This window comes from Apostichopus japonicus, chromosome 4 (assembly GCF_037975245.1).
Source record: "Apostichopus japonicus isolate 1M-3 chromosome 4, ASM3797524v1, whole genome shotgun sequence".
Taxonomy (NCBI): Eukaryota; Metazoa; Echinodermata; class Holothuroidea; order Aspidochirotida; family Stichopodidae; genus Apostichopus; species Apostichopus japonicus.
In genome coordinates, this window is record NC_092564.1 from 219,287 (window position 1) to 240,989 (window position 21,703).

Sequence of the window (21,703 nt, forward strand, 5' to 3'; positions counted from 1 at the left end):
TGCTTAATTATACTTAACTATGTATTTGTACTTGCATGCATACACAAAATAAATCAAATCAAATCAGTGCCTATAGGTAGAATGTAAGAAGATATTGCCACACTGGCCAGAGTCCTTAGTACATAAGATGTTTGGCGATATTGCTTTGTATTGCCTCCTATTTTCAATTTGATTGAATTGCACTATCGAGGAAAATGCATTTGGATAATGGTACTGGGGGAAAGTGGTGTTCTGGGTAGGCCTATAATTAATCCTACCCAGATGTGGCAGGGACTCTCTCTAGGAGGGCAGATTGAGGGACACTTTACCATTACAGAAGTATTGTGCCTGGAAAATTCTTGGTAATTTGACAATCAACCTCAAAAAGCTGCTTTAACATATATAACATATATCAGTGATGGACTTTGCTCCTTCACATGATATTTATGCAGTGTAAGAAAATGAAACGTTGATGACCAGTGCAATGTACAAGTCCTAACAGAAATTGGAAAAGCAAATGTACTTAAATGCCTATTATTCTTAATTTTCTTGTAATGATAAAATATCTGGTAAAACTTCATTTGATTTCAAGAATTAACATGACATTTATTGGGAGGATTAACAGTAAAAGGACTGCTAAGCATTGACAAGTTATAATTAACCTTCATCTCAATTAAGTCTTAATCCATAGTAAACAAAGCAATAACGGCGGACCATTCAAGTTACTTCCTGTTTGATTCAGTCTTAGACAGCAGATTTACACCATATAGTTTAAAGTGGTCCATTGTAGTGTGAACTAATATCCCGCCACACCCACTCACCTCCTAGCTGGATCCGCCCCTGATATAGTGACAATGTTTATGCATTAAATGGAAACTTAACAATTTCAGGCATTATACTGTATGCAACTGTCATTAGACATATATCAGAGACATGTAAATCAAGTCAAGGATCCTATACAACTGATAATTTGGTGAGGAACTGAATTTAGTAAACGTACACATTAGCAAAGTGGCAGAAGATATACTTCAGTATGCTATAGGCCTCTACCAAATTTATTTCTTGCTTTCCCTATTGTTCAAGTGTTTATATTTTCAAGCACTCAACAAATATATGTTACAAACATTCAAATGCTAAAATCCACAAGTTATCCTAACAACTTACATTTAATGATTAGAATATCACATAGGTTTGCTATGTCTTGTTTTTTGCATAAAAGGCAAAAAATAACCAGTTAGCAGCTTTTAATGAAACCCTTGCATACAGTACTTGCAAATATAAAATATAGCTCAAAGCATTCCCTAAATTATCGGGGTACTAATTATGGCTAACCTCAAAGTAGAACTAAGTTAAGCTGGGAGGCACTTTATTGCAAAACACAGAATGGAATATTTTAACCATACTGAAGTACATTTAAAGCAATTTGAAAAAACAAAATGTAAAACGTGGAAAGTTTCTTATATACTTATTCAGTTAATTTTCATTTATTTGCTTTTCATTGTTTTAATTGCTATTTTTATTTATTATTATCATTTTATTTATTTATTTAATTATTTGTTATTTATTTATTACAATTTTTTTTTTTTTTTTTGGGGGGGGGGCAGGTTGTCTGAACCCCAAGAATCCCCTGTTTGTACAGGTATGTTATGTACTGTCTCATGTAGTATTTTGAAACAACTGAAAAATAACAATGATTAAAGACTACTCCAATCCTTGAAGAAACTTTATCAATTAAGAAGGAATTGGATCAATGAATCAATTTTGTTGTTGATACTACCTTTACCAAATCCTGCACCCATAGTTCTGAAGGCTATTTTTCCATTTTGAAGAAGATTACTGATAGCTTTACAAATGATTTGTAAATTATTAACTACAGGAAAAAAGTTAAAAACTCATACAGTTGTAATTCTTCCCTCCTATAAGGATAATACTATACTGCTTTGCAGTTCACATAGACCCTGTATACTTTCCAACTGATTTAATCCAAAATACTGCATCCCCCCCCCCCCAAGGTCCACATCTCTGCAAATACTAAATTCAAATGATTCAATTAGCACTGGGAAATGACCAATAAACATTGCAACATCTTACATCAAGGGCCTTATAAAATCCAAAACATTCCAAAAGGGGAGGTGGACACCCTACCCCCCCCCCCTTGGACCACTCCCCCAAGTTTCCCTACATGCAGATATTAACTTCAAATATGCAATGACTTGTACTGAGAGAGAACCAGTAAATATTGCATCTAATTGCTACAAAAATTCCAAACATTTCTTAAAGGGGAAAGGGGGAACCCTTTTTCCACTACCCCCCCCCTGGCCCCACTCTCAGACAGGGGCGTAGCGAAGGGGTTTTTGTTGGGGGGTGTGGAGAATTTGATTTGCCGACGGATCTGGAAGTGGTGACTGAAATGGGGGAGGGGTCTAAGGGGGGTGTCCCCCTCCCCTTTGGCAATTTTTTAGTTTTGAAACGTCCTTAGATGCAATCTGGTGCATATTTTAAGTCAAATTTGATTTGCCGACGGATCTGGAAGTGGTGACTGAAATGGGGGAGGGGTCTAAGGGGGGGTGTCCCCCTCCCCTTTGGCAATTTTTTAGTTTTGCAACGTCCTTAGATGCAATCTGGTGCATATTTTAAGTCAAATTTGATTTGCCGACGGATCTGGAAGTGGTGACTGAAATGGGGGAGGGGTCTAAGCGGAGGGGGTGTCCCCCTCCCCTTTGGAAAAGTTTTAGTTTTGAAACGTCCTTAGATGCAATCTGGTGTATATTTTAAGTCAAATTTGATTTGCTGACAGATCTGGAAGTGGTGACTGAAATGGGGGAGGGGTCTAAGGGGAGAGGGTGTCCCCCTCCCCTTTGGAAAATTTTTAGTTTTGAAACGTCCTTAGATGCAATCTGGTGCATATTTTAAGTCAAATTTGATTTGCCGACGGATCTGGAAGTGGTGACTGAAATGGGGGGGTCTAAGGGGAGGGGGTGTCCCCCTCCCCTTTGGAAAATTGTTAGTTTTGAAACGTCCTTAGATGCAATCTGGTGCATATTTTAAGTCATAAGTCAAATTTGGCACGGAAGAAGCTCCCATTCTCCTTTTCTCTATTCAGCTTTCCTTCTTTCTTCCCCTTCCGCTCTCTTCACCTTTTCTCCTTTTGCCGACAGACCCAAAATTTGCCGACAGCGACCAAATTATTGGGGGGTGTGACACCCCCCCACACCCCCCCCCCCGCTCGCTACGCCCCTGCTCTCAGACACCAAATTTTACTACCAACAGCTTCCCAAATGACCCACTTAAGCAACAAAGACATCTCTTCAACCCTTTCCATGTAATTTACCATGAAGGTATCCCATTTCTAGTTACTAAATCAACTGTAATTATAATTTTTCTACAGTAGGGTGTGATTATATAACTTCTCTGTATGTGTGGATATATTATGACTTTTACCTCTCCCTGACTTCTGTAGCTCTCACCTCCCCCATTTATTTTGGTTTCTAACTAGGCCATACACAACAGTCAGTCTCATCATCTATAGCGTCCCCCCCCCCCCCACCTGGAAAAATATGTACGCCCCAGTAGGAAAACTACATGAAAAAATTGTAAGCATTGCTTGACAGAGCTGGGAATTAAACTGATACCTCATTTTCTACTTCCCTTACCAATATTTTTAAATTCAGTTTGTCATACAATTTTGTTGCTATAAAATAATGTACAGATTTACTACATGCTAGTGAGTTCATTCTAAAATCCTGCATATTGGTGAAATGTGAAACCTATAACACCAACATCTATCTTGATCACATTTTCTATTGCATAAACATTTGTACTTTGTCAATCAATTTCAACATATCCACTCTGGGACATGTTGAAAAAGTGTAATTCAATTCTACAAGTTGCATATGAAATTGTGTGAGTAGATTAATAAATTGTAAAGGTCCATTCCCAAATGTTGTTTATGACAAATAGCACTCAGTTATTCAGCAGAATGTACTAAGACACTTTTTTAATTTAAAGCTGATGTTTTGCTTTGATATGTCACAATAATAGAGCATTTTTGTGCAATTCAGAATACTCAATCTTCTAGCCTTTTTAGGTATGTTCATTTAAGCTATGCTCAATGTCATGAATGCATTTTTAATGAATTAAGTGCTGAAGTCAACTCGTCAGTGCAGTTCTCATTGGTAATGTTACCTTCTGTATTATAAACTTCTTTACACTGCCCAAAATCTTTTGCCTTCATATCAACACTAAATCAACCTAGTATTAAATCCAGCCTTTTTCCTTCACAGATTTTGTGTGACCTTGCAAACTGGAGGCAATACAGTCATATTATGAATTTTATTCAATTAGTCAATGTATAGATAAACTTAGACATCCAAAAGTTGAAAGCTTAAAAAATCCATAGATATGGTATGTATAGCTTTCTGAATATAGCACAATGTTGCTTATGAGCAATTGTTTCAAAACCCATTTTACAAGGTGTTAAATGGTTGAGAAATGCACCTAAAATCTGAACACACAAAGTCCCTGTAACCTCCCGCAAAAGCCTTTCAAATGGTTTGACTATACACCACTCAAATGCCACCACTCTTGGCAAAACATTTTCAGGTGAATTCATGTCCATATTACTTGATTATTTGTGCATGCATCAATAACAATTAAAGGTGACTTACCAGAGTATATCTATAGCCAATTGTGGGTAGTCAGCCATTCATAATTGATGACCAATGGAATTCTCAGTTTGTAACAAATTTCTGCCACGGCTGTGTAATACAAACAAACATTTTTCAATGCAATATCCATAACTATATTCTCAGTGATGTACATACAAAATTATATTCCAATGATGCATGCAGTTTTTGTAATAATGCAAGACCCCTAAATGTTAAGTCCTTTGCCTACTGTAACAAATTACTGAAGTATTATACTAAATAAACAATAATTGTTTGCTGTTATTGGCTTGGTGATCAATGGTTTTCCCTGCTTAATGAAACATACTTGAGTTAATAAAGCAAACTATTGTTTTATGCAATATTGTGCTCTGTACTTCTTCAAACAAAATATTCAAGTTAAGTAGCCAGATTATATGAAAAAGAATGGGTAATTACTTGATGAAGAGATTCTTGGCCCCACAAAATTAACCATTTGGAGGTAAGAAAATATGAATTACTTAAAATGATAAATTGATGAATCTCTGAAAATCATTGGAGCTCCCTATTAATCAAAGTGCCTACTTCGCCAAAGTGTTCAATAGGCCTTATTACATACTTAATTAAGATAAGAGGAACACTCACCATCACAGCTTCAAAATGATCCCATACTTTCTTGTATATTTTTCGTGGCAGTTCCATGCAATTAGTGTACAAATTACACTAATCTTTTCCTCAATTACCAGTGCCCGGGGTTTTCGAGTTACGATTTGTATTGAAGAACTGATGTATTTATAAATGCCTTAGTTAAAGCCTACATTCTGGAAATTTAATTGATTATATTTGCAAGCTATGTTACTAGTTACAAATAAATCATGACCAGTTGTATCATTGTTGAATGTGTATCATTCGTTTACCAACCTAAGCCAAGTGCAGACATGATGCAGGCCTACATATGGCGAGGACAACAAAGTGCTGAGAATACCACACTAGTGTCTAGGATATACATCAAATGTAACTTGTTACAGTAATGATATTACTTCTATCTCTTTACTGCACACCAATGCCAGTTCTCACCAATTACCGATTCAGGATAAACATTTTTTCTCTGCTGTATGGATCTATAAAACAATGACTTTTGGAAAGCACTTTATATAAAGTTGCTAAAGAAGTTATAACACTTTGTGTTGTAACTTGAAATGTTACCAGATCCCTCTAGGCATGGTAGAGCATAGGTGCTAAGGTTGTGGGGAGACAGGTAAGCAAGGATGCAGAGTAAATACATCCTTTTCCCTCTGTCATTATTCCAACAGCACAATTTCTACACTGCATTGAAAGCAATAGTTTGGGGCAGATTAGAACTGCACAAGGCAAAATGGTGGCAGTAATTAAGAACCTGCTCAAGTTCAGTCAAGCGTGAAGGTCAATTGTATGGAGGTGTGTGAACAGGCATTAACAAAGAGGGGTTGTCAGAGAGATGTTTCAGCCTGATAGTTGCATTGAAAATGTACAGTGTCCTTACGGGGTACTGAATTTGTTCCCCGTAAGGAATGTGTACCCTGTAAGTAATGCTGAAACTCGTATAGTACCCCATAAGGTATCAAACTTGAACACACCCACACACACACACACACACACACACACACGCCAACCTGAATACATAGGTTCCTTTGCTTTCAGCAAGGAACCAAAAAATTATGAAAATCTGAAACTTCAATAATTCAGCTTTAACATGACACCACATTTAGGGTGCTTCAGTAAAGTTTGAAATTTGGCTTCTAGGGATACAATAGCTTGGACCTGCCCAATAGTATTTTATACTGGAATAGTATTTTATACTGGAATAGTATTTTATACTGGAATAGTATCTTATACTGGAAGAGTATTTTTTACTGGAATAGTTTTTTTTACTGGAATGGTATTTTATACTGGAATAGTATTTTATACTGGAATAGTATTTTATTTTTTTATTTTTTTATTTTTTTTTCCTCCGTTTATTTCAACTATACATTAATATACAAATATACAAATAACGTATCCATTCAAAAATAGCAAAAGTTAAATAACAATGAAATTGAGCAACACCATGCAGTATAATATCGACCAACATGGCGGATAGAAAACAAATTAGTATGATAAGAACAAGTAGAAGAATAACCACAAGAAGAATTCCAGACTTACTAGAAAATATAACAACAAATAACAGCAAATTATAACAATTGAGGATGTGGAAATTGCAAAAAATTAAATATTTGAGGTTTTTATTAATGAGGCGAAAGCATCCTTGAGTTCCTCGAAATTAATGTTATTCTTATTATTCTTTTTGTTATGACGAAAAATATAGTTCTCCACCTTTAATGCAAACGTGAACTTATGAATAAATTCATTACAACTTAAGGTCTTGTTTTGACGCTTGGTACTGAAAATATATAACTTAAGCTGAAGAATGAGAAAATTATAAGGGTGACGTTTCTTTAATAAAAACCCGAAGAATAGATCCTCTTTTGTAAAGTGAATATTTATACCAATCACCTTACTGACCACTTCACCTATAAAAGAAGATGTGATGTGACATTCCCAGAAAAGATGATGAATGGTTTCAATTTCAATTTTACAGAATGAACATAACGTGTTGTCAGAGATACCCATGAGGTTAAGGAGTCTGTTGGTTGGAAGAATTCTATGTAAGAAACGGAATTGAAAGTAGGAGAGTCTCGTCTCAGAAATAGAGTACCAGGGCATACTGAAAATGTTACTCCAATCGTGACAACTGAAACCCCTAAACTCTGCTTTCCATTTGGCCAAAGCAGTTGGCTCCACTGCAATTTTAGTCATGTAGAAATTACGATAAAGATACTGAGAAACAGAACCTGTATAAAACAATATGTTATCAAACAAATCAATATTTAAATTAGTAATGTCATTTATGCTACACCCACTCTGCTTCCACTGGAGAGGGATACTGCGAATCAGTCCCCAGTAAACAGTAAAGGGAAAGTGTGCCAGCTGGAACTTTTCTTTAAAAGTGTGGTAACTTAGGGCCTTATTGTTAATGTCAAAAAAAACCGAAACAAACTTCACACCCTTTTTGTACATGAAATTATAGTAGAAAATCTTGTTATTGATGCGAATATGATGATTGTTCCAAATGATTTGTTTACCGAAGTTATCAGAGGGAGAATAAAAAGAAGCCTCCAGCCAGGCTCTAACTGTTTGGTCTACAAACATATTAGACAAGCGTGGGAGATCTTCCACCTTACAATTACACTGAAAAAGCAGCTTACCACCTAACTTGGACAAACTGTCAGTAAAAAATAGCTTCCAGACTCCTTCAGTGTTATCGCAATAACGCTTTATCCAGGTACATTTTAAACTGTTAATGAAACTTGGGATGTGCACAACATTTAAACCTCCTTTATCTAAACCATTAATGACACTGTTTCGCTTGACTTTATCCGGGTTTCCTGACCAAATGAAATCAATAATGGTACTTTCTACATCCTTAATAAAGTCACGCGGTGGGTTAGGAAGAACCAAAAACAAATACACAAGCTGTGATAGTGCATAACTTTTAACCAGAACGTTGCGGCCTACCGGGGTAAGATCTCTTGTAGACCAAAGTCGCAAACAGCTTTTAAGCCTTGAAAGTTTGGATATATAGTTTAATCTAAAGAGATCGTTCCCATTGTGCGTAAACCAAATACCTAACATCCTAACAGGACCAGCGGAAAACTTTAGATTATAGTTGTTTACAAAAGCAGGGTGGTGATGGACGTAAGACCCGAGAGGAAACAAAATGGATTTATCCATATTAATAGTCAAACCCGACGAAATTTTATAAATGTTAAGAATACGGAGAGCTTCATTTAAGGATGACTGGCTACCGTCCAGGAAGAATGTGGTGTCATCCGCATACTGAAGAAGCTTAGTTTCGATACCACCAATTTCAATACCATGTAATCTGCTACACTTTGTATAGATAGCCAAAACCTCAGTACAAATAATAAATAAGTACGGGCTAAGCGGGCAGCCTTGACGCACGCCTCGCTGCACCGGAAAAAACCCGGTTGAATAGCCATTATTGCAAACACAAGCTGTGCAGTTGCTGTAAAAAGTACGAACCCAATTTATGAAACTTTGACCAAAGTTAAAAAACCTTAAAGATCTTATAAGAAAATAGTAAGGAATAGTATTTTATACTGGAAGAGTATTTTATACTGGAATAGTATTTTTTACTGGAATGGTATAAGTTTATACTTCTTTAGCCTCTGAAGAAGATCGTGCAAGGAACGAAAATTCAGGCCAACTTACTTTTACACAAGTTAATAATGTTTATGGAATCCCCTGATCGTTAGAGTAACTGAAGACAATGTGCCCTGAAGTCAAGTACCAGAACATCAGAAATGAGTTCCAGATAACTTGATCAATGCAAAGGTACTACCCTTCTGAATGTCGATGACAGAGAACAGTCATTAGTGGAAATGGAAAACCCTCTCAGCCACTAAAGCACAAAATGTCAACTCCTATGACAGTTAGTGACACTGCAAAGCTGTTTATCATAAAAGTTATTGAGCAAGCTTACAATGTTTCCAGACTTTGACCTCTGTTGAATAACCTTCCATCAGTATCATATTTGGGCAAATCTTTGGACAATATCTGTCACTAAATGTAATTGTTGTAATACCATGCACTAATATTAAACTGTAGGTTAAGATCAAGTGTTTTTTTGTCAAATTAAATCACTGAGGTCTTTAATATTGAGAATGCAGCAGTTTAAGATTCTGATTAAACTTAGATACAAATCACATCTTAAACATCATCTTCAACCTGTACCAATTAAGTACTGTGAGAGTATGGATGTATACCAAGATAGTGAGAGTATGGATGTATACCAAGATAGTGAGAGTATGGATGTATACCAAGATAGTGAGAGTATGGATGTATACCAAGATAGTGAGAGTATGGATGTATACCAAGATAGTGAGAGTATGGATGTATACCAAGATAGTGAGAGTATGGATGTATACCAAGATAGTGAGAGTATGGATGTATACCAAGATAGTGAGAGTATGGATGTATACCAAGATAGTGAGAGTATGGATGTATACCAAGATAGTGAGAGTATGGATGTATACCAAGATAGTGAGAGTATGGATGTATACCAAGATAGTGAGAGTATGGATGTATACCAAGATAGTGAGAGTATGGATGTATACCAAGATAGTGAGAGTATGGATGTATACCAAGATAGTGAGAGTATGGATGTATACCAAGATAGTGAGAGTATGGATGTATACCAAGATAGTGAGAGTATGAATGTATACCAAGATAGTGAGAGTATGGATGTATACCAAGATAGTGAGAGTAATGAAATATTACCCTGACATGGTGTAAACTTTCTGCAATTACTAACTAGGTTCTTAAAAATACAAATCATTCACAATTTTATAACAATATCAATTAGGATCTGATCAATTATGTGATTTCCTGTACTCCATGTCCTTGTACAAAACGTCTTGCTGGAACCAACAGCATATTACTGACCACATCCCTAACTAAGAAGAAAAGCTTTCAGGGATTGAATTGTACTAACCAAACAACCATTGACTTGAAGCAAATTAGAAGTCTCAACTTCAATACATAATTTTCCAGCTACTGTACTTTTCAGGTTTTTAAATCCCCCCCCCCCCTTGTTGACCTCAAATGACCTTCACAAAAACATAATGGGCTCTAGTACTCTTATGATATCATACTATAACTTTCTAGAGTATAACCTCTGCTGAACCCAAATGACCAGTACTCTCCACCAAAAAACAAAAAGGGTTCTTGTACTCATTATAAGAAGCCATAGCCATATATACCAGCTACTGCAGTTTTTTACTCAGATTTATACAACACCTAATTACATCCCGGCCATTTGATTGGTCAATTACTCGTCCATTGCATGCAAAATACGCTCTATTGCACTCTATGAAATAGAACCATGTGTTATACTTTTTTTATAGGATTTTTTCAATGGTAAGAGAGCAGAGAAACCTGTCTGTTCAAAACAATCTGTTGCATGAGTGCATTTTACATCCAATTTATATCCAAATTTGAAGGTGTTGTATGAATGGTTTCCATTCGTGCAATAGTGCAAATATTTCATTCGTTGAAAGATGTAATTTGTTCCATTCAACTCGGCTGCGCCTCATTGAATAGAACATTCCATCTTTCAACTCATGAAATATTTGCACTATTGCACTCATAACCATTTATTATTTGTATAATATCATATTTCAATAGTGTTCAAGTTTTGACACCTGGTGACCTTAAATGAACCCTGACCTACATCAAATTGTGTACAAACTGTACATTACACAAGGCTATCATACCATGCATATATGAGCTAATTTCATGTTCTGGTTCTGGAGATATAGCACATTTGTTATATTCAAATTTTGCCCTTTGCTGACCAAAATGACCTTTGACGTCCACTGCAAACAATACAGTGGAAACTCTCCTCGCCGAAAACGACCGTTATTGCGCAACTTTCACGAATCCGATGCACAAACCGGAAGTGGCAAATCGGAGATGGCGCGGAAATAAGCCGAGTCGTTTCCAATACCGAAGCCCACGTTAAAACATGAATTATGCATGATCTTGATCACCGAGAATTGCCGTATATGGTATTAGAGCATCCTGATATAGTGCAAAGACACATCTTCGTGAGAATTCGGTTGAACTCGTTCTCATCTAGCTTCAATCAATGAATTTCTCTGCCGTTGTGGAACGGCGAGGAGAATTTGTAGGTAAGTAACTCTGACTTTTCGGATCTGTAAGGTTTCCGTATTAGAATGTAGGTTATCATAATGATGGTTTCAAAATGTTGGCAATACGTTAAAGCATCGAAGCTGTAAGTTTGGATTATGTTCACCCGTAAAAAGTGTACAAAAATTTAGGTCAAACATCATGCCAAGTTCTTGCTTAATCGTTAGAAACAGTACATACGGCTTAACGTTGTTGTTGCACTGTAATGTCGCCTAACACATTGGCTTCATATACCTAGTAATAGTATAGGCCTACGTACTTTTAGTTACTATTACTAGTATTACTTTTCTACAGTACTAACTACTCTCATACTAAAGCCTTCGACATAGTTGTCAGCAACGTAGGTAGGGCTTCGTCACACCGTAAATTCTTTAAATTCGTTGTGACAAATTTTATATAGTGTCCTAATCGCGGATCGCTCTTAAATTTAAGTATGATACTAGTACTATTAGTATTAGGGTTCTGTTTTCCTAAGTTAGTATAGGCCTAGCCAACCGGCCTATAGTCATGTACTATTTAGGCTAGGCCCAAATATTCATATTTTGATAACTTAAACTTTAAGGCCTCGTTGGTCTTGGCTCTAGTAGTACTAGTTCAAAGCAGTGCACGGCGTAAGCTTCGATATAAAGTAAGGCTATGGCCTAAGTCTGTTTGTATCTGTTGACTGGAGTGTCACTTTTAGTTTTAGGAAATACATTACTTAAGCTTTGGGTGGAGTGCTATTCTCATTCTTGGCTAAAGGTAGTAGGCATTTACAAGGCTAGGCCTATCTACATATTCATTTATTCCTAATAGTTATGTAGAATAAACAGCATTCTATTTTCTAGCTGCAGTTTTGCCCACTAGTTGTAGCAGATGCACTAACCAACATTTCAATACAAAGCAGGGTTTCATTTTTTTGTGAATGATCTTGAACCTTTTGAGACACATGCAGCCTTGGGATTTTGGGATGTGGGTACAACATAGGCCTGCATTCTGCTTGTACTTGTAGCTTAGAAATTTAAATCTCTGCTTACTGACGAGTCCAAAGTTTTGATTACTCAGTGTATTAATTCAATTGTATGTTTAGGAAATTGGGAGATAACAATTTGCATCCTGACTACAATGAGTATGTGCTTATGTGTATCATATAAGTTTCTAATTTTTGTGTGGAACTTGTCATTCTGGTTTTTTTTACTTTTTAACTTTCATGACATCATGCCAAAGAAACAGCTTGTCAGTTATACCATGAAGAGAAAGTTGCTGGACCATGTAATGTTTGTAAAGAGTCCAAGCCACATTACTGGCACATAGCTCAAGCCACTCCAGCTAATTCTCAGTTGGTTATAGTGCTAACTTAAGGCAGAAAAATATATTGGATTATGACTGTGTTTGCTATGCATGTAAACTTAGACTTAGCTCAGTCAAAGATGAAACTAGGCCTCCCTCTAAAAGACCTTCGTGAAATACACGTCAGTTGCCAAATTGCACTAGTCAAGAAAATGTGCATCAGACATCAAAATTTGTTAACCGTAGCACTCTAATCAAATTGTTTGACATTGATGATGCCACAGCTATTGAGCTTTGCTGTAACAAGTCAGGAATTTTTCTTTGCCATGCTCATTACTGTATTCTAACAAACAAAATCATCTTTAAGGATTGTTCCATATGTCTTTCGACAAGTTCAGTTGATGACATTGGTATATAACTTTGCCTCTACATCAACTGGTGTATCAACTTTTTACTGTTTTTCTCATTCTCAGGTGCCGTCACAGCAGTCATAATGGAAAGTTACAGGTTTGGGTTTTGACATCCAACATTATTATTTCCTTTTACTGTTAGGTACTTATGCCCCTTTAAACAGTGAGTTTGCCAATAAAGTGAGTGCTTACCACTGTTGAATACGTGAGAAATTATTCAAAAATTATCTCCAAAACTACTGTCATCAAGTTTTGTTTAACATGTGAAATAAAAAATCAGACTTGACTTTCAATCCAGAATGTGTTGTGAAGCTTTTGTCAGTAAACTTTAGATAAAAAGAGTACCTTTAAAACTGCCAAGCAATAGTAGTGAGGTTCCTTTGTTTACTTATGATGATATTCGTGGTAGGTTTTTGTTTTTATCAAAAAAGTCTTGCACTATGAATGATGTACTTGCACTATGAATGATGAGTAATTGCTTTGTGGATGAAAATATACACAAAATGAACATCTTTAGCAGCCTTAATCCTTCAATACTGTAGTGATTTATAGTGAATTGGTTTACATGTTGGATGTCAAAACATAAGTCCTATTCTAGACAAAAGTATAGTGTGGTCAAAATTTGTTTCTACTTATTCAAGTTCTTATTTTTTTTGCTTTTTGGGGTGGAGGAGGGAGAGGGGTGGTTGAGCTATGGGGTTCAGTTGGTGGGTGATGGAGGGGAGGGAGGAACTAAGTGGATATTTAGGTGCATTATTTGTGAGAGGTGGCCCTTTATTGGGAAGGGGCTTTTGGGATGGTTCTAAGTTCACCTTTCACCACTTTGTGAAGTTAAGGACATTCTGGTGTTTTTAGACCAATTTTATTACTTATCTTAATATTAGTGCATAAGAGGGAAACATGACACAATTAGAGGGGGAAAAAATTAGAGGGAAACATAGCAAACATGAAAAAATGTTATCGCCAGTAGTTGTGCATGGTGGCATTACTACATAACCTTTACATCTCATGATCTATTTTATTTTTTATTATGTATTTGAGAATACTTTATCATCTAGCATTTGGTGCTGCCTTAAAACCTGCCTTCTTGCCACCCAATGATACATTACAATGAATTGTTTTTTTTCTCCATATCTTTTAAATTTCTTTCAGTACTTAATATACCTTGAGCAATTAAACCTTAGGCAAAGTTTGTCATAAACCAATACCTTGCCGTGCCATTTTTAAACACAACACTAATGCTTGCCGATATTATTAAAGCCTTATAAAAGTTCCAGTCATGGAGCATGCCACCTTGTTAATTTTAATTTTCTCATATAACACATATTCATATATCAGCTGATCTTGTGACAACATCACATGCAGTCTTTCACTCCGTCCGATAAATACTTTGTAAAAGACTCCGTCCTTCTTGTGCTGCAGCTGCTGTACGTACCTTTGTTATGTTGTGCAAAAGCTACCATGTATCTGGATGACACTTCATTCCATTATATGGGTTTTTTTCCATTTTTTTCTTTTTGAAAGTTCTTCAGTACTCCATAAACCTTGGGCAATAAGACCTTGTGTTTCCTTGTTACTATAAGTTATTTCATATATCAGCTGATCTTGTGACAACATCACATGACGTCTTTCACTCCGTCCCACATAAACTGTAAAAGACTCTGTCCTTTCATGTGCTGCCTCTTTGTACATACGTTTGTAATGTGTTGTGACTGGCTCATTGATTGCTGTGTCTGTATTCTGTAGATGCTTTCAACATTTACATCACTTTTATTTTTTAGTCACACCTTTTCTACATGTACATTTTTGATATATTCTTTTCTTTATCTTTAAGTTACTCTTTTATCTTTCATTTCACCTTGTGCCCTGTGCTATATTGATTCAAAACCATAGCATACTGTAGTCAGACATCTGGTCACATTAGCTGTCATTTATTTAAAAAAGAAAACTGCCATCTCTGCTGCCTGATAAGCACATTTCATAATGTGATGTGAATGGTTTAACTATCATCTCTTTCTATTTTATAATGCTATTCGTTCAACACTAAAAAGTTCTTTCAATGTGTATATACATGTCTAACTCTACATGCTTCATGTATGGTGGGCTTCTTTCAATTATCGTATATTATTTGCCTTGTCTCCTCATTTATTTAAATGTCTATGTGCATCTTACCTCCGTGTACAGAGTCAGCTGTTTTTGGTCATATACAGTATAATTATAAATATCTCTATATATTACCTTCAATGCCATTTTAATGTTATATGATTACCCTTTTCATTTTTGTGTGCTTTCCTCTACACATTTTTGTTGAAATTTATAAAGCATTGTTACACTTTTTTGGTATCTTTCATTCCACCTTTGTTCAGTGCCCTGTGCTATATTGATTCCACATCATAGCATACTGTACTCATACATCTGGTCACATTACTTTCATTTATTTGAAAAAGAAAACTGCCATCTTTGCTGCCTGATAAGCACATTTCATTATGTGGTGTGAATGGTTTAACTATCATCTCTTTCTGTTTTACAATGCTATACTTTTAATACTTAATAGTTCTTTCACTTTGTATACACCTGTCCACCTCTACATGCTTCGTGTATGGTGAGCTTCTTTAAATTATCATATTTTATTTTGCCTTGTCACCTTTTTTGTTGAAATGTCTATGTACCACATCTTACCTCCAGGTACCTCCATGTACAGTCCAATTATAAATGTCATATATTACCTTCTATGCCATTTTAATATTATATACATAACCTTTTCATTTTTGTATTCATTCCTCTACACATTTGTGTTGAAATTTATATAGCATTGTTTCATGTTAAGTACCCAGAAGTTTATAATAAAGATAACTTCCAAGGATAAATAAGGACTTGGAGACCCTTGATCTTTCTTCTTTATTTGGTCTTTATTTGTTACTGGTACTGTAGGACAGTGGTGATCGCACAGAATGTTACTACCGATGCATTAAGGATGACTTCCAAATGATGAGTTTATTTCCATGTCAACCTCCCCCCCCCCCCCCCCCCTCTTATTCCATTAGCACCCCAATGGGTTAGATTTTTGTGTTGGCAGCCAATAAGCTTTCCCCTCCAATCTGTTCCATATCACCGATGCCCCCTCCCGCCCACCCACCAACAAACACACACATACCTCTCCACCCCATCCCTTTCCTGGATAGTCCCCAACCTCGGCTAGCATGTTTTGATTTCCCTGTCCTTACAATTAAAATTAATAATCCTGATGCCCTAAGTTTGTACAAAACAAATAAACCGAGTGGTTTTTTGCTTTTCTCATGTTCCACATACTTAAAAATGGTTCAAATCTCAGTTTTAACTTAACCAAAGCAAGTCAAAAATATATTCTGAAACACCGGATCAAAAGCAGTGGAAATTGCGTATTCTTCTAGTACCGGGTATGGTTGTCAGTCATCTAATATTTCATGACTATTCATCGGAAAAGGCGTAATTTGATGACGTTATCATTACTATACAATGAATATGCATGACCTTATGAAGCAGTCCGCCATTTTTGTTTTTAAAAATGGACCTTATGTTTCGTACTGACAATAGCCGTCGTAAAACATCTGTAAGTGTCCGTATTAGAACTCGGATTAAACCATAAGAAGTACCTAAATCTGTGTTGGGATTTCAAGATGCTTTTGTGCGGATATCGAGTATGTTCACGCACGGAAAGTTCAATTTTGGCCATTTTTTTTTACTCACGTGTTCACGTTTTGAAACTTGGATACACAGTGCTCGATTCGTTCACGTTGGTCGTGACCCGCCGTAAGTGTGTAATTTCTCTTCGAAAGTGTCTTAAAAGTTGATCATGTTGTTTTGTTGTGTGTGTGTGGGAGTGAAATCATCGTTATGCCACTTCTTTAAGAGATATTCAGCTGTAAAGTTTTGTTGTCTACTTTTCAAATTTAGCGCTAAAATTCAAAAAAGCTTGACGTCACATATCTTGAACATAATGAGGGTCACCAGGTCAGATTACCGACTGAATAGTGACATCCACTGCAAACAATAGGGTTTGCTGAACTAATTACAGGACAGGAACTGCAAAGGCGAACTTCCTGCAACTTCTACTTCTTGAGATATTGTGTGAACAAAGTTTTCAGACACTGACCCATGCTGACCCTCAAATTGCCTTTGACCGATACCAACAACAATCCCAAACCAGTGCTACCTAAGGGGAACATACATACCAAATATGAAATGTACCCCAGTTATCCTTATGAAGTTATAGCGTTTACGAGCAAGTGTCACACATCCACACATGCCATAAATATAGCAAAGATTCCTTCTGCCGTTGGCAAAGAATCAAAATTGTCAAAATCCAATTTGATGTCAAAATTGTTAAAATACATCATATTCTAATTAATGTGATCAATAAAATAATCTAATATCTGAAGAAAAGGTAGTATGGTAGATTCTGCAAAACAGTAAAGGAAGTAAACAGCAAGATGGAAGAAACAGATTTGATTTTCTTATTATACCAAACATCAGGTTTCTTACATGTTTACAATTTCATGTTGATACTAAAATGACAGTCTTTTCCACAGGCCAATAATCAGCTTTGATCTAGAAAAGCAGAGATCTACTTAACCAAGCACTGTTCCAGAAAAGATCACAGCAATCTCACTAGAATAAACAGGTCAAGAGGAATAAGAATCCCCAAGGACTTGATTCAAGTTACCTAACCTGATATGATGAAAGAGACCATTCTAGCAGCAAATATGATAGGATGTAAAATCAATACAGGGCCTGGATACCAAACTCTCTAGGTCTCCAGAGAACTGCAATATCCCAGAACATGACATGGAGGATAAATTATAGAGTCATGCATGGACTTGGGTTTACACCTTATTCCTATGGGTATTGTCCCAGGAAGACAAGGTTACATTGACTACATACACAGCATCATTGGTCTAAAGTTATACTAGTTCTTTCGAACTCATCACCATGACAACAATCTTGAATGGCTTTTAAGACATTTGTCAGAATGTGTACAAACCCTAACCTTTACCTTCTCCATTTGAAACCACCTAAGGAACAAATACACTAATGTTGACTAATGTGAAATATTAATATAGAGCAACTCACTAATTCACTCTTCGGTCATTCCACACAAAATCAACCAAAGGTTTGGCAGGTAACCTGTTGGATATGGCTCATTTGTAGATATTAGTGAGTTAGGAAGGTGTGCAAAACTTGGGTGTTCTCAGATTTATGCTTTTTGAGTTAGAGCTTTTTAGTTGAGGTGCCACGCCCACTTTTGCATGACTGAGCGTGACTCCATTACAAAGTACCAACTTTTATTTCCTCTTAAATCCTTGATAAAACATGCTTCTTGTCTCTTACCTTTTTCGACTCTTCTGAAATAAGTTTTCAAACTGCTGTTTGTTTGGTTAGTTTGGAATATGGATTTTAAGTCACCTTCTGAGGCTGTAATCAGAGAGATGTTATCTCCTCTCAATATAGAGATGGCCATGGACGATATGGAAATAGAGTAGACACTGCACAAGTGATTTTGCAAAAGTTGAGCCCTGTCATTGCACATGTGGAAAACAGTGTTCTAATCACGATAGGTGTGCAACATAGGTCAAGGTTCCTCAAATGGTGGGAGTCATGTTAACAAGGTCATGACATGTTTTATCAATGTATTGCTTTGTGACCTCATTTTATAGTTGATATTTAAATAGTTTTTACACTTACTCTTTGATTGGTCACACTACTGTGAGGACCTCTCAGTTTAGCTGGAGACATCTGGTTCTGCAGTTTCTCAACTGGTAATGGTTTTAAACCTAACTGCTCTCGGATAGTACTGAAATGAAATAGAGCCACAGAAATGACAGGTTACATTACATATACAGTAAAACTCTGATTATCCCAACCCCTTATATCAGAAGCCGCGATTTTCTGTACTGGCCATCCATTCAGTAATAACACGTCTGGAGCCCTAGTGTCTGTGGTATTGATTCCAAGTACTGTACAGTACTCACATTATGTGCAATGTAAATTTGTAAACTTACAATGCGATCAGCTTTCAAATTCTTGACAATGCATGTATATTTTCATTTATTTGTCCATTGTCTTATCAAATAGATTATCACCTACTACATAAACATCTGATTGTTATTTGTATGAAGATTGTTACAGCTTTACAAAAGAGTTATTTCCGATCACTCATTCACAACTATTAACATTCATTAGGCTAACGCTTGTGTGCCTAGTATGTAGGCTATGGCCTTTTATTATGTGATTCCAGATATGAGCCATTGACACCTTTCTACTCCCCTCAAACATTTATACATCAGTTGAATTCTTGCTGTGGCAAAACTTTTGATGATAGTGTGCATAGGCTCACTGTATGAGTAGCAGTTACAGATTACCATTTTTACACTCGCTACAATGCTGAGATGATTTAAATGTGAGTGCATCATTTTTAGATTTATTAATTTTCAGAAATCCCCCAATCTGCAATAGTTACAAGGAAGTTTATGACAAATGAGGCCATTGAATTAAACGATGATGAATCTAACCAGTCAATTTGAAATTGCATTAAACTGATTGGAACTTAATAGACAGGCTTAGGGGTTTTAGCTGGAAGTTTGGAGGTGGTTTTAATTAATAAAGGCGACTTGGGTAACCTATTAAAAGTTCAGTTAAGGGTGGTACAATAAACACCAATCTTAAATAAAATGCGAGACATTCAGTCAAGCCTCTACACTTGTGATCTAGATAGAGATATCATTACATCAAAATTCAAATTTTGCATCGCAATTATTAAAAATAAAATACAAAATTGTATGGTAGTGAAAGCCAATATTCTTCCTTGTCACAACTGCAATAAGGGATTCCCCTTCTATCATTTCTTTTCCCACTATTGGGAGCGGGTGAAATTAATGAATGGCCAAGTCACTTTTAACTACCATGTTATAGTTTGCAAACCATGTTATACACTTACGGTGTTTGATCTTGAGGGTGTTTTTAGTACGTTATTTAACTTGATACTCAATTATCCATGACCAAGTACAAAACATATGTTGGTCATGTCATATTTGCCTCTTCTGTCGTACCAGGTATACGCCAGGCTAAATGGCTTGTGACACTACTGTACATTAGCACTATAGAAGCCAAACTCAACCTCCGCAGCAGCCACAGAAGTGTTAGCTTTGTCCATGTCCATATGACAGCTATTGCTTAAGTAGCAGAATTTACGTTACAGCAAGTTGCTTCAAACAATTTCTTTTTGCGCTCTTTTTAAACCTCTAACTGATCGCAAGGCTGCAAAGTTGTGTACATGTATTCTATACTGTGATGCATCGTGTGCACCAGCTTGTTATACATGAAGTTAAAGCAGACATAAGCTCTGGGTTTTAGCAGTGTACATGCGGTAGGGATAATTTTCTAATTCCATTTGTGTAATAACTAAGCAAAATAAAGTTTCCCTGAATTTTACGCGAATTTCCCAATTATTTTTTTACCCATTTGAACAACGGTCATTTTGTTATTTTGAGTATTGAGGGCACTTCAAAAGTGACGTAGGCAAGCCACTCCGTAATGTAACTTCGAAACAATGAAGCTTTGCATACGAGTTATAGTCTATTCACAATAGGTTCCAGCATCTCGCTTAGCTTATTTCGCTGGTTAAAATGCCTGAATGCCAAGCCTTTGGTTGTGTTAACCGAATTCAGGTCTGTTGGTCAGACATTCTCCTGCGTTCAACTCAGCTTTTTCCGCGAACAATCCATGGCAGCATACCCTCTCCTTCTCGCTTTCCAATAGCGAACAGAGCGCACACAGATACCATTCTTCGCAGTGGCTCGCAGAACTGGTACTCGTATCAGCAATGGGATTCGAGCAAACATCACCAACAGTCGCGGACTGTGATTCTTTGCACAACTCCTCCTCTCGATGTCTCAGTTCTTCCTCTAAATATTCTGGTTCGAAAAGATATGATTCCAATTCAAAGGCTTCCATTTTCTTCTTTCAAGATATTTGCTCGACAGTAAATGATTTAACTTTTGGAGTGCAATGATGGATGTAAGTAACGCTATCGCTAGGACTGAGTATGCGGTGAGAGCAATCTAAACACGATAAAATCAAATCGTTGAAAAGATCACAAAATTTATATTTCCACTGATACTTGTTACAATAATAAATTTTACACACTTTTTAAGCATTTTTTACAGATCAATAAAGACATAAGATATTTTTTGATCGAAATTTTTTTCATTACTATTGTGAAAGTACAATTCTAATTGTTTTAGGGATTGGCAACTATTTTTTCTTGAAATACACCAAGTGGCTCGATTTCGTCACGGTATATCCGGGAACTGGCTCAATTCAAATAAAATGGCGCGACACATGAACTACATTCAAATCGTTTTTTCATCTCAAAGAAGGGATTTTTATGCTTTTCTATTGCTTTTACTGGAAAGACCATCTGCAATAAAAGCTAGGGTTTATTTCTCCTTTAATATCTATTGTGTTGTTGCCAGCTATTATGTGTAATGTGTTATGGTGTACTGTAAGAGGCTTATCTTGCAGAAGCAACAAGTAGCAAATATAACAGGACTTGGA

General features: G+C 36.3%; 2 protein-coding genes and 1 long non-coding RNA gene across 4 annotated transcripts in view; 1 reads left to right on the forward strand and 2 right to left on the reverse strand.

The window, feature by feature from the left end:
* The window catches only part of LOC139966058 (uncharacterized), a 46,164-nt gene extending 41,144 nt beyond the window's left edge, over positions 1-5,020 (reverse strand). The window contains exon 1 of the mRNA XM_071968708.1: positions 4,647-5,020. The gene's annotated coding sequence lies outside the window, so the exon portion shown is untranslated. The remainder of the gene's footprint in view (positions 1-4,646) is intronic.
* The window catches only part of LOC139966055 (cilia- and flagella-associated protein 410-like), a 207,265-nt gene that overhangs the window by 97,785 nt on the left and 87,777 nt on the right, over positions 1-21,703 (reverse strand). For both annotated transcript variants that reach the window (XM_071968702.1, XM_071968703.1), the window contains exon 5: positions 18,833-18,941. In XM_071968702.1, the coding sequence (XP_071824803.1) occupies positions 18,833-18,941 (109 nt within the window). The remainder of the gene's footprint in view (positions 1-18,832; positions 18,942-21,703) is intronic.
* LOC139966060 (uncharacterized) lies at positions 11,106-15,999 on the forward strand. Its single transcript, XR_011792442.1, has 2 exons — positions 11,106-11,413; positions 13,175-15,999. It is a non-coding gene; the product is annotated as an uncharacterized lncRNA (long non-coding RNA).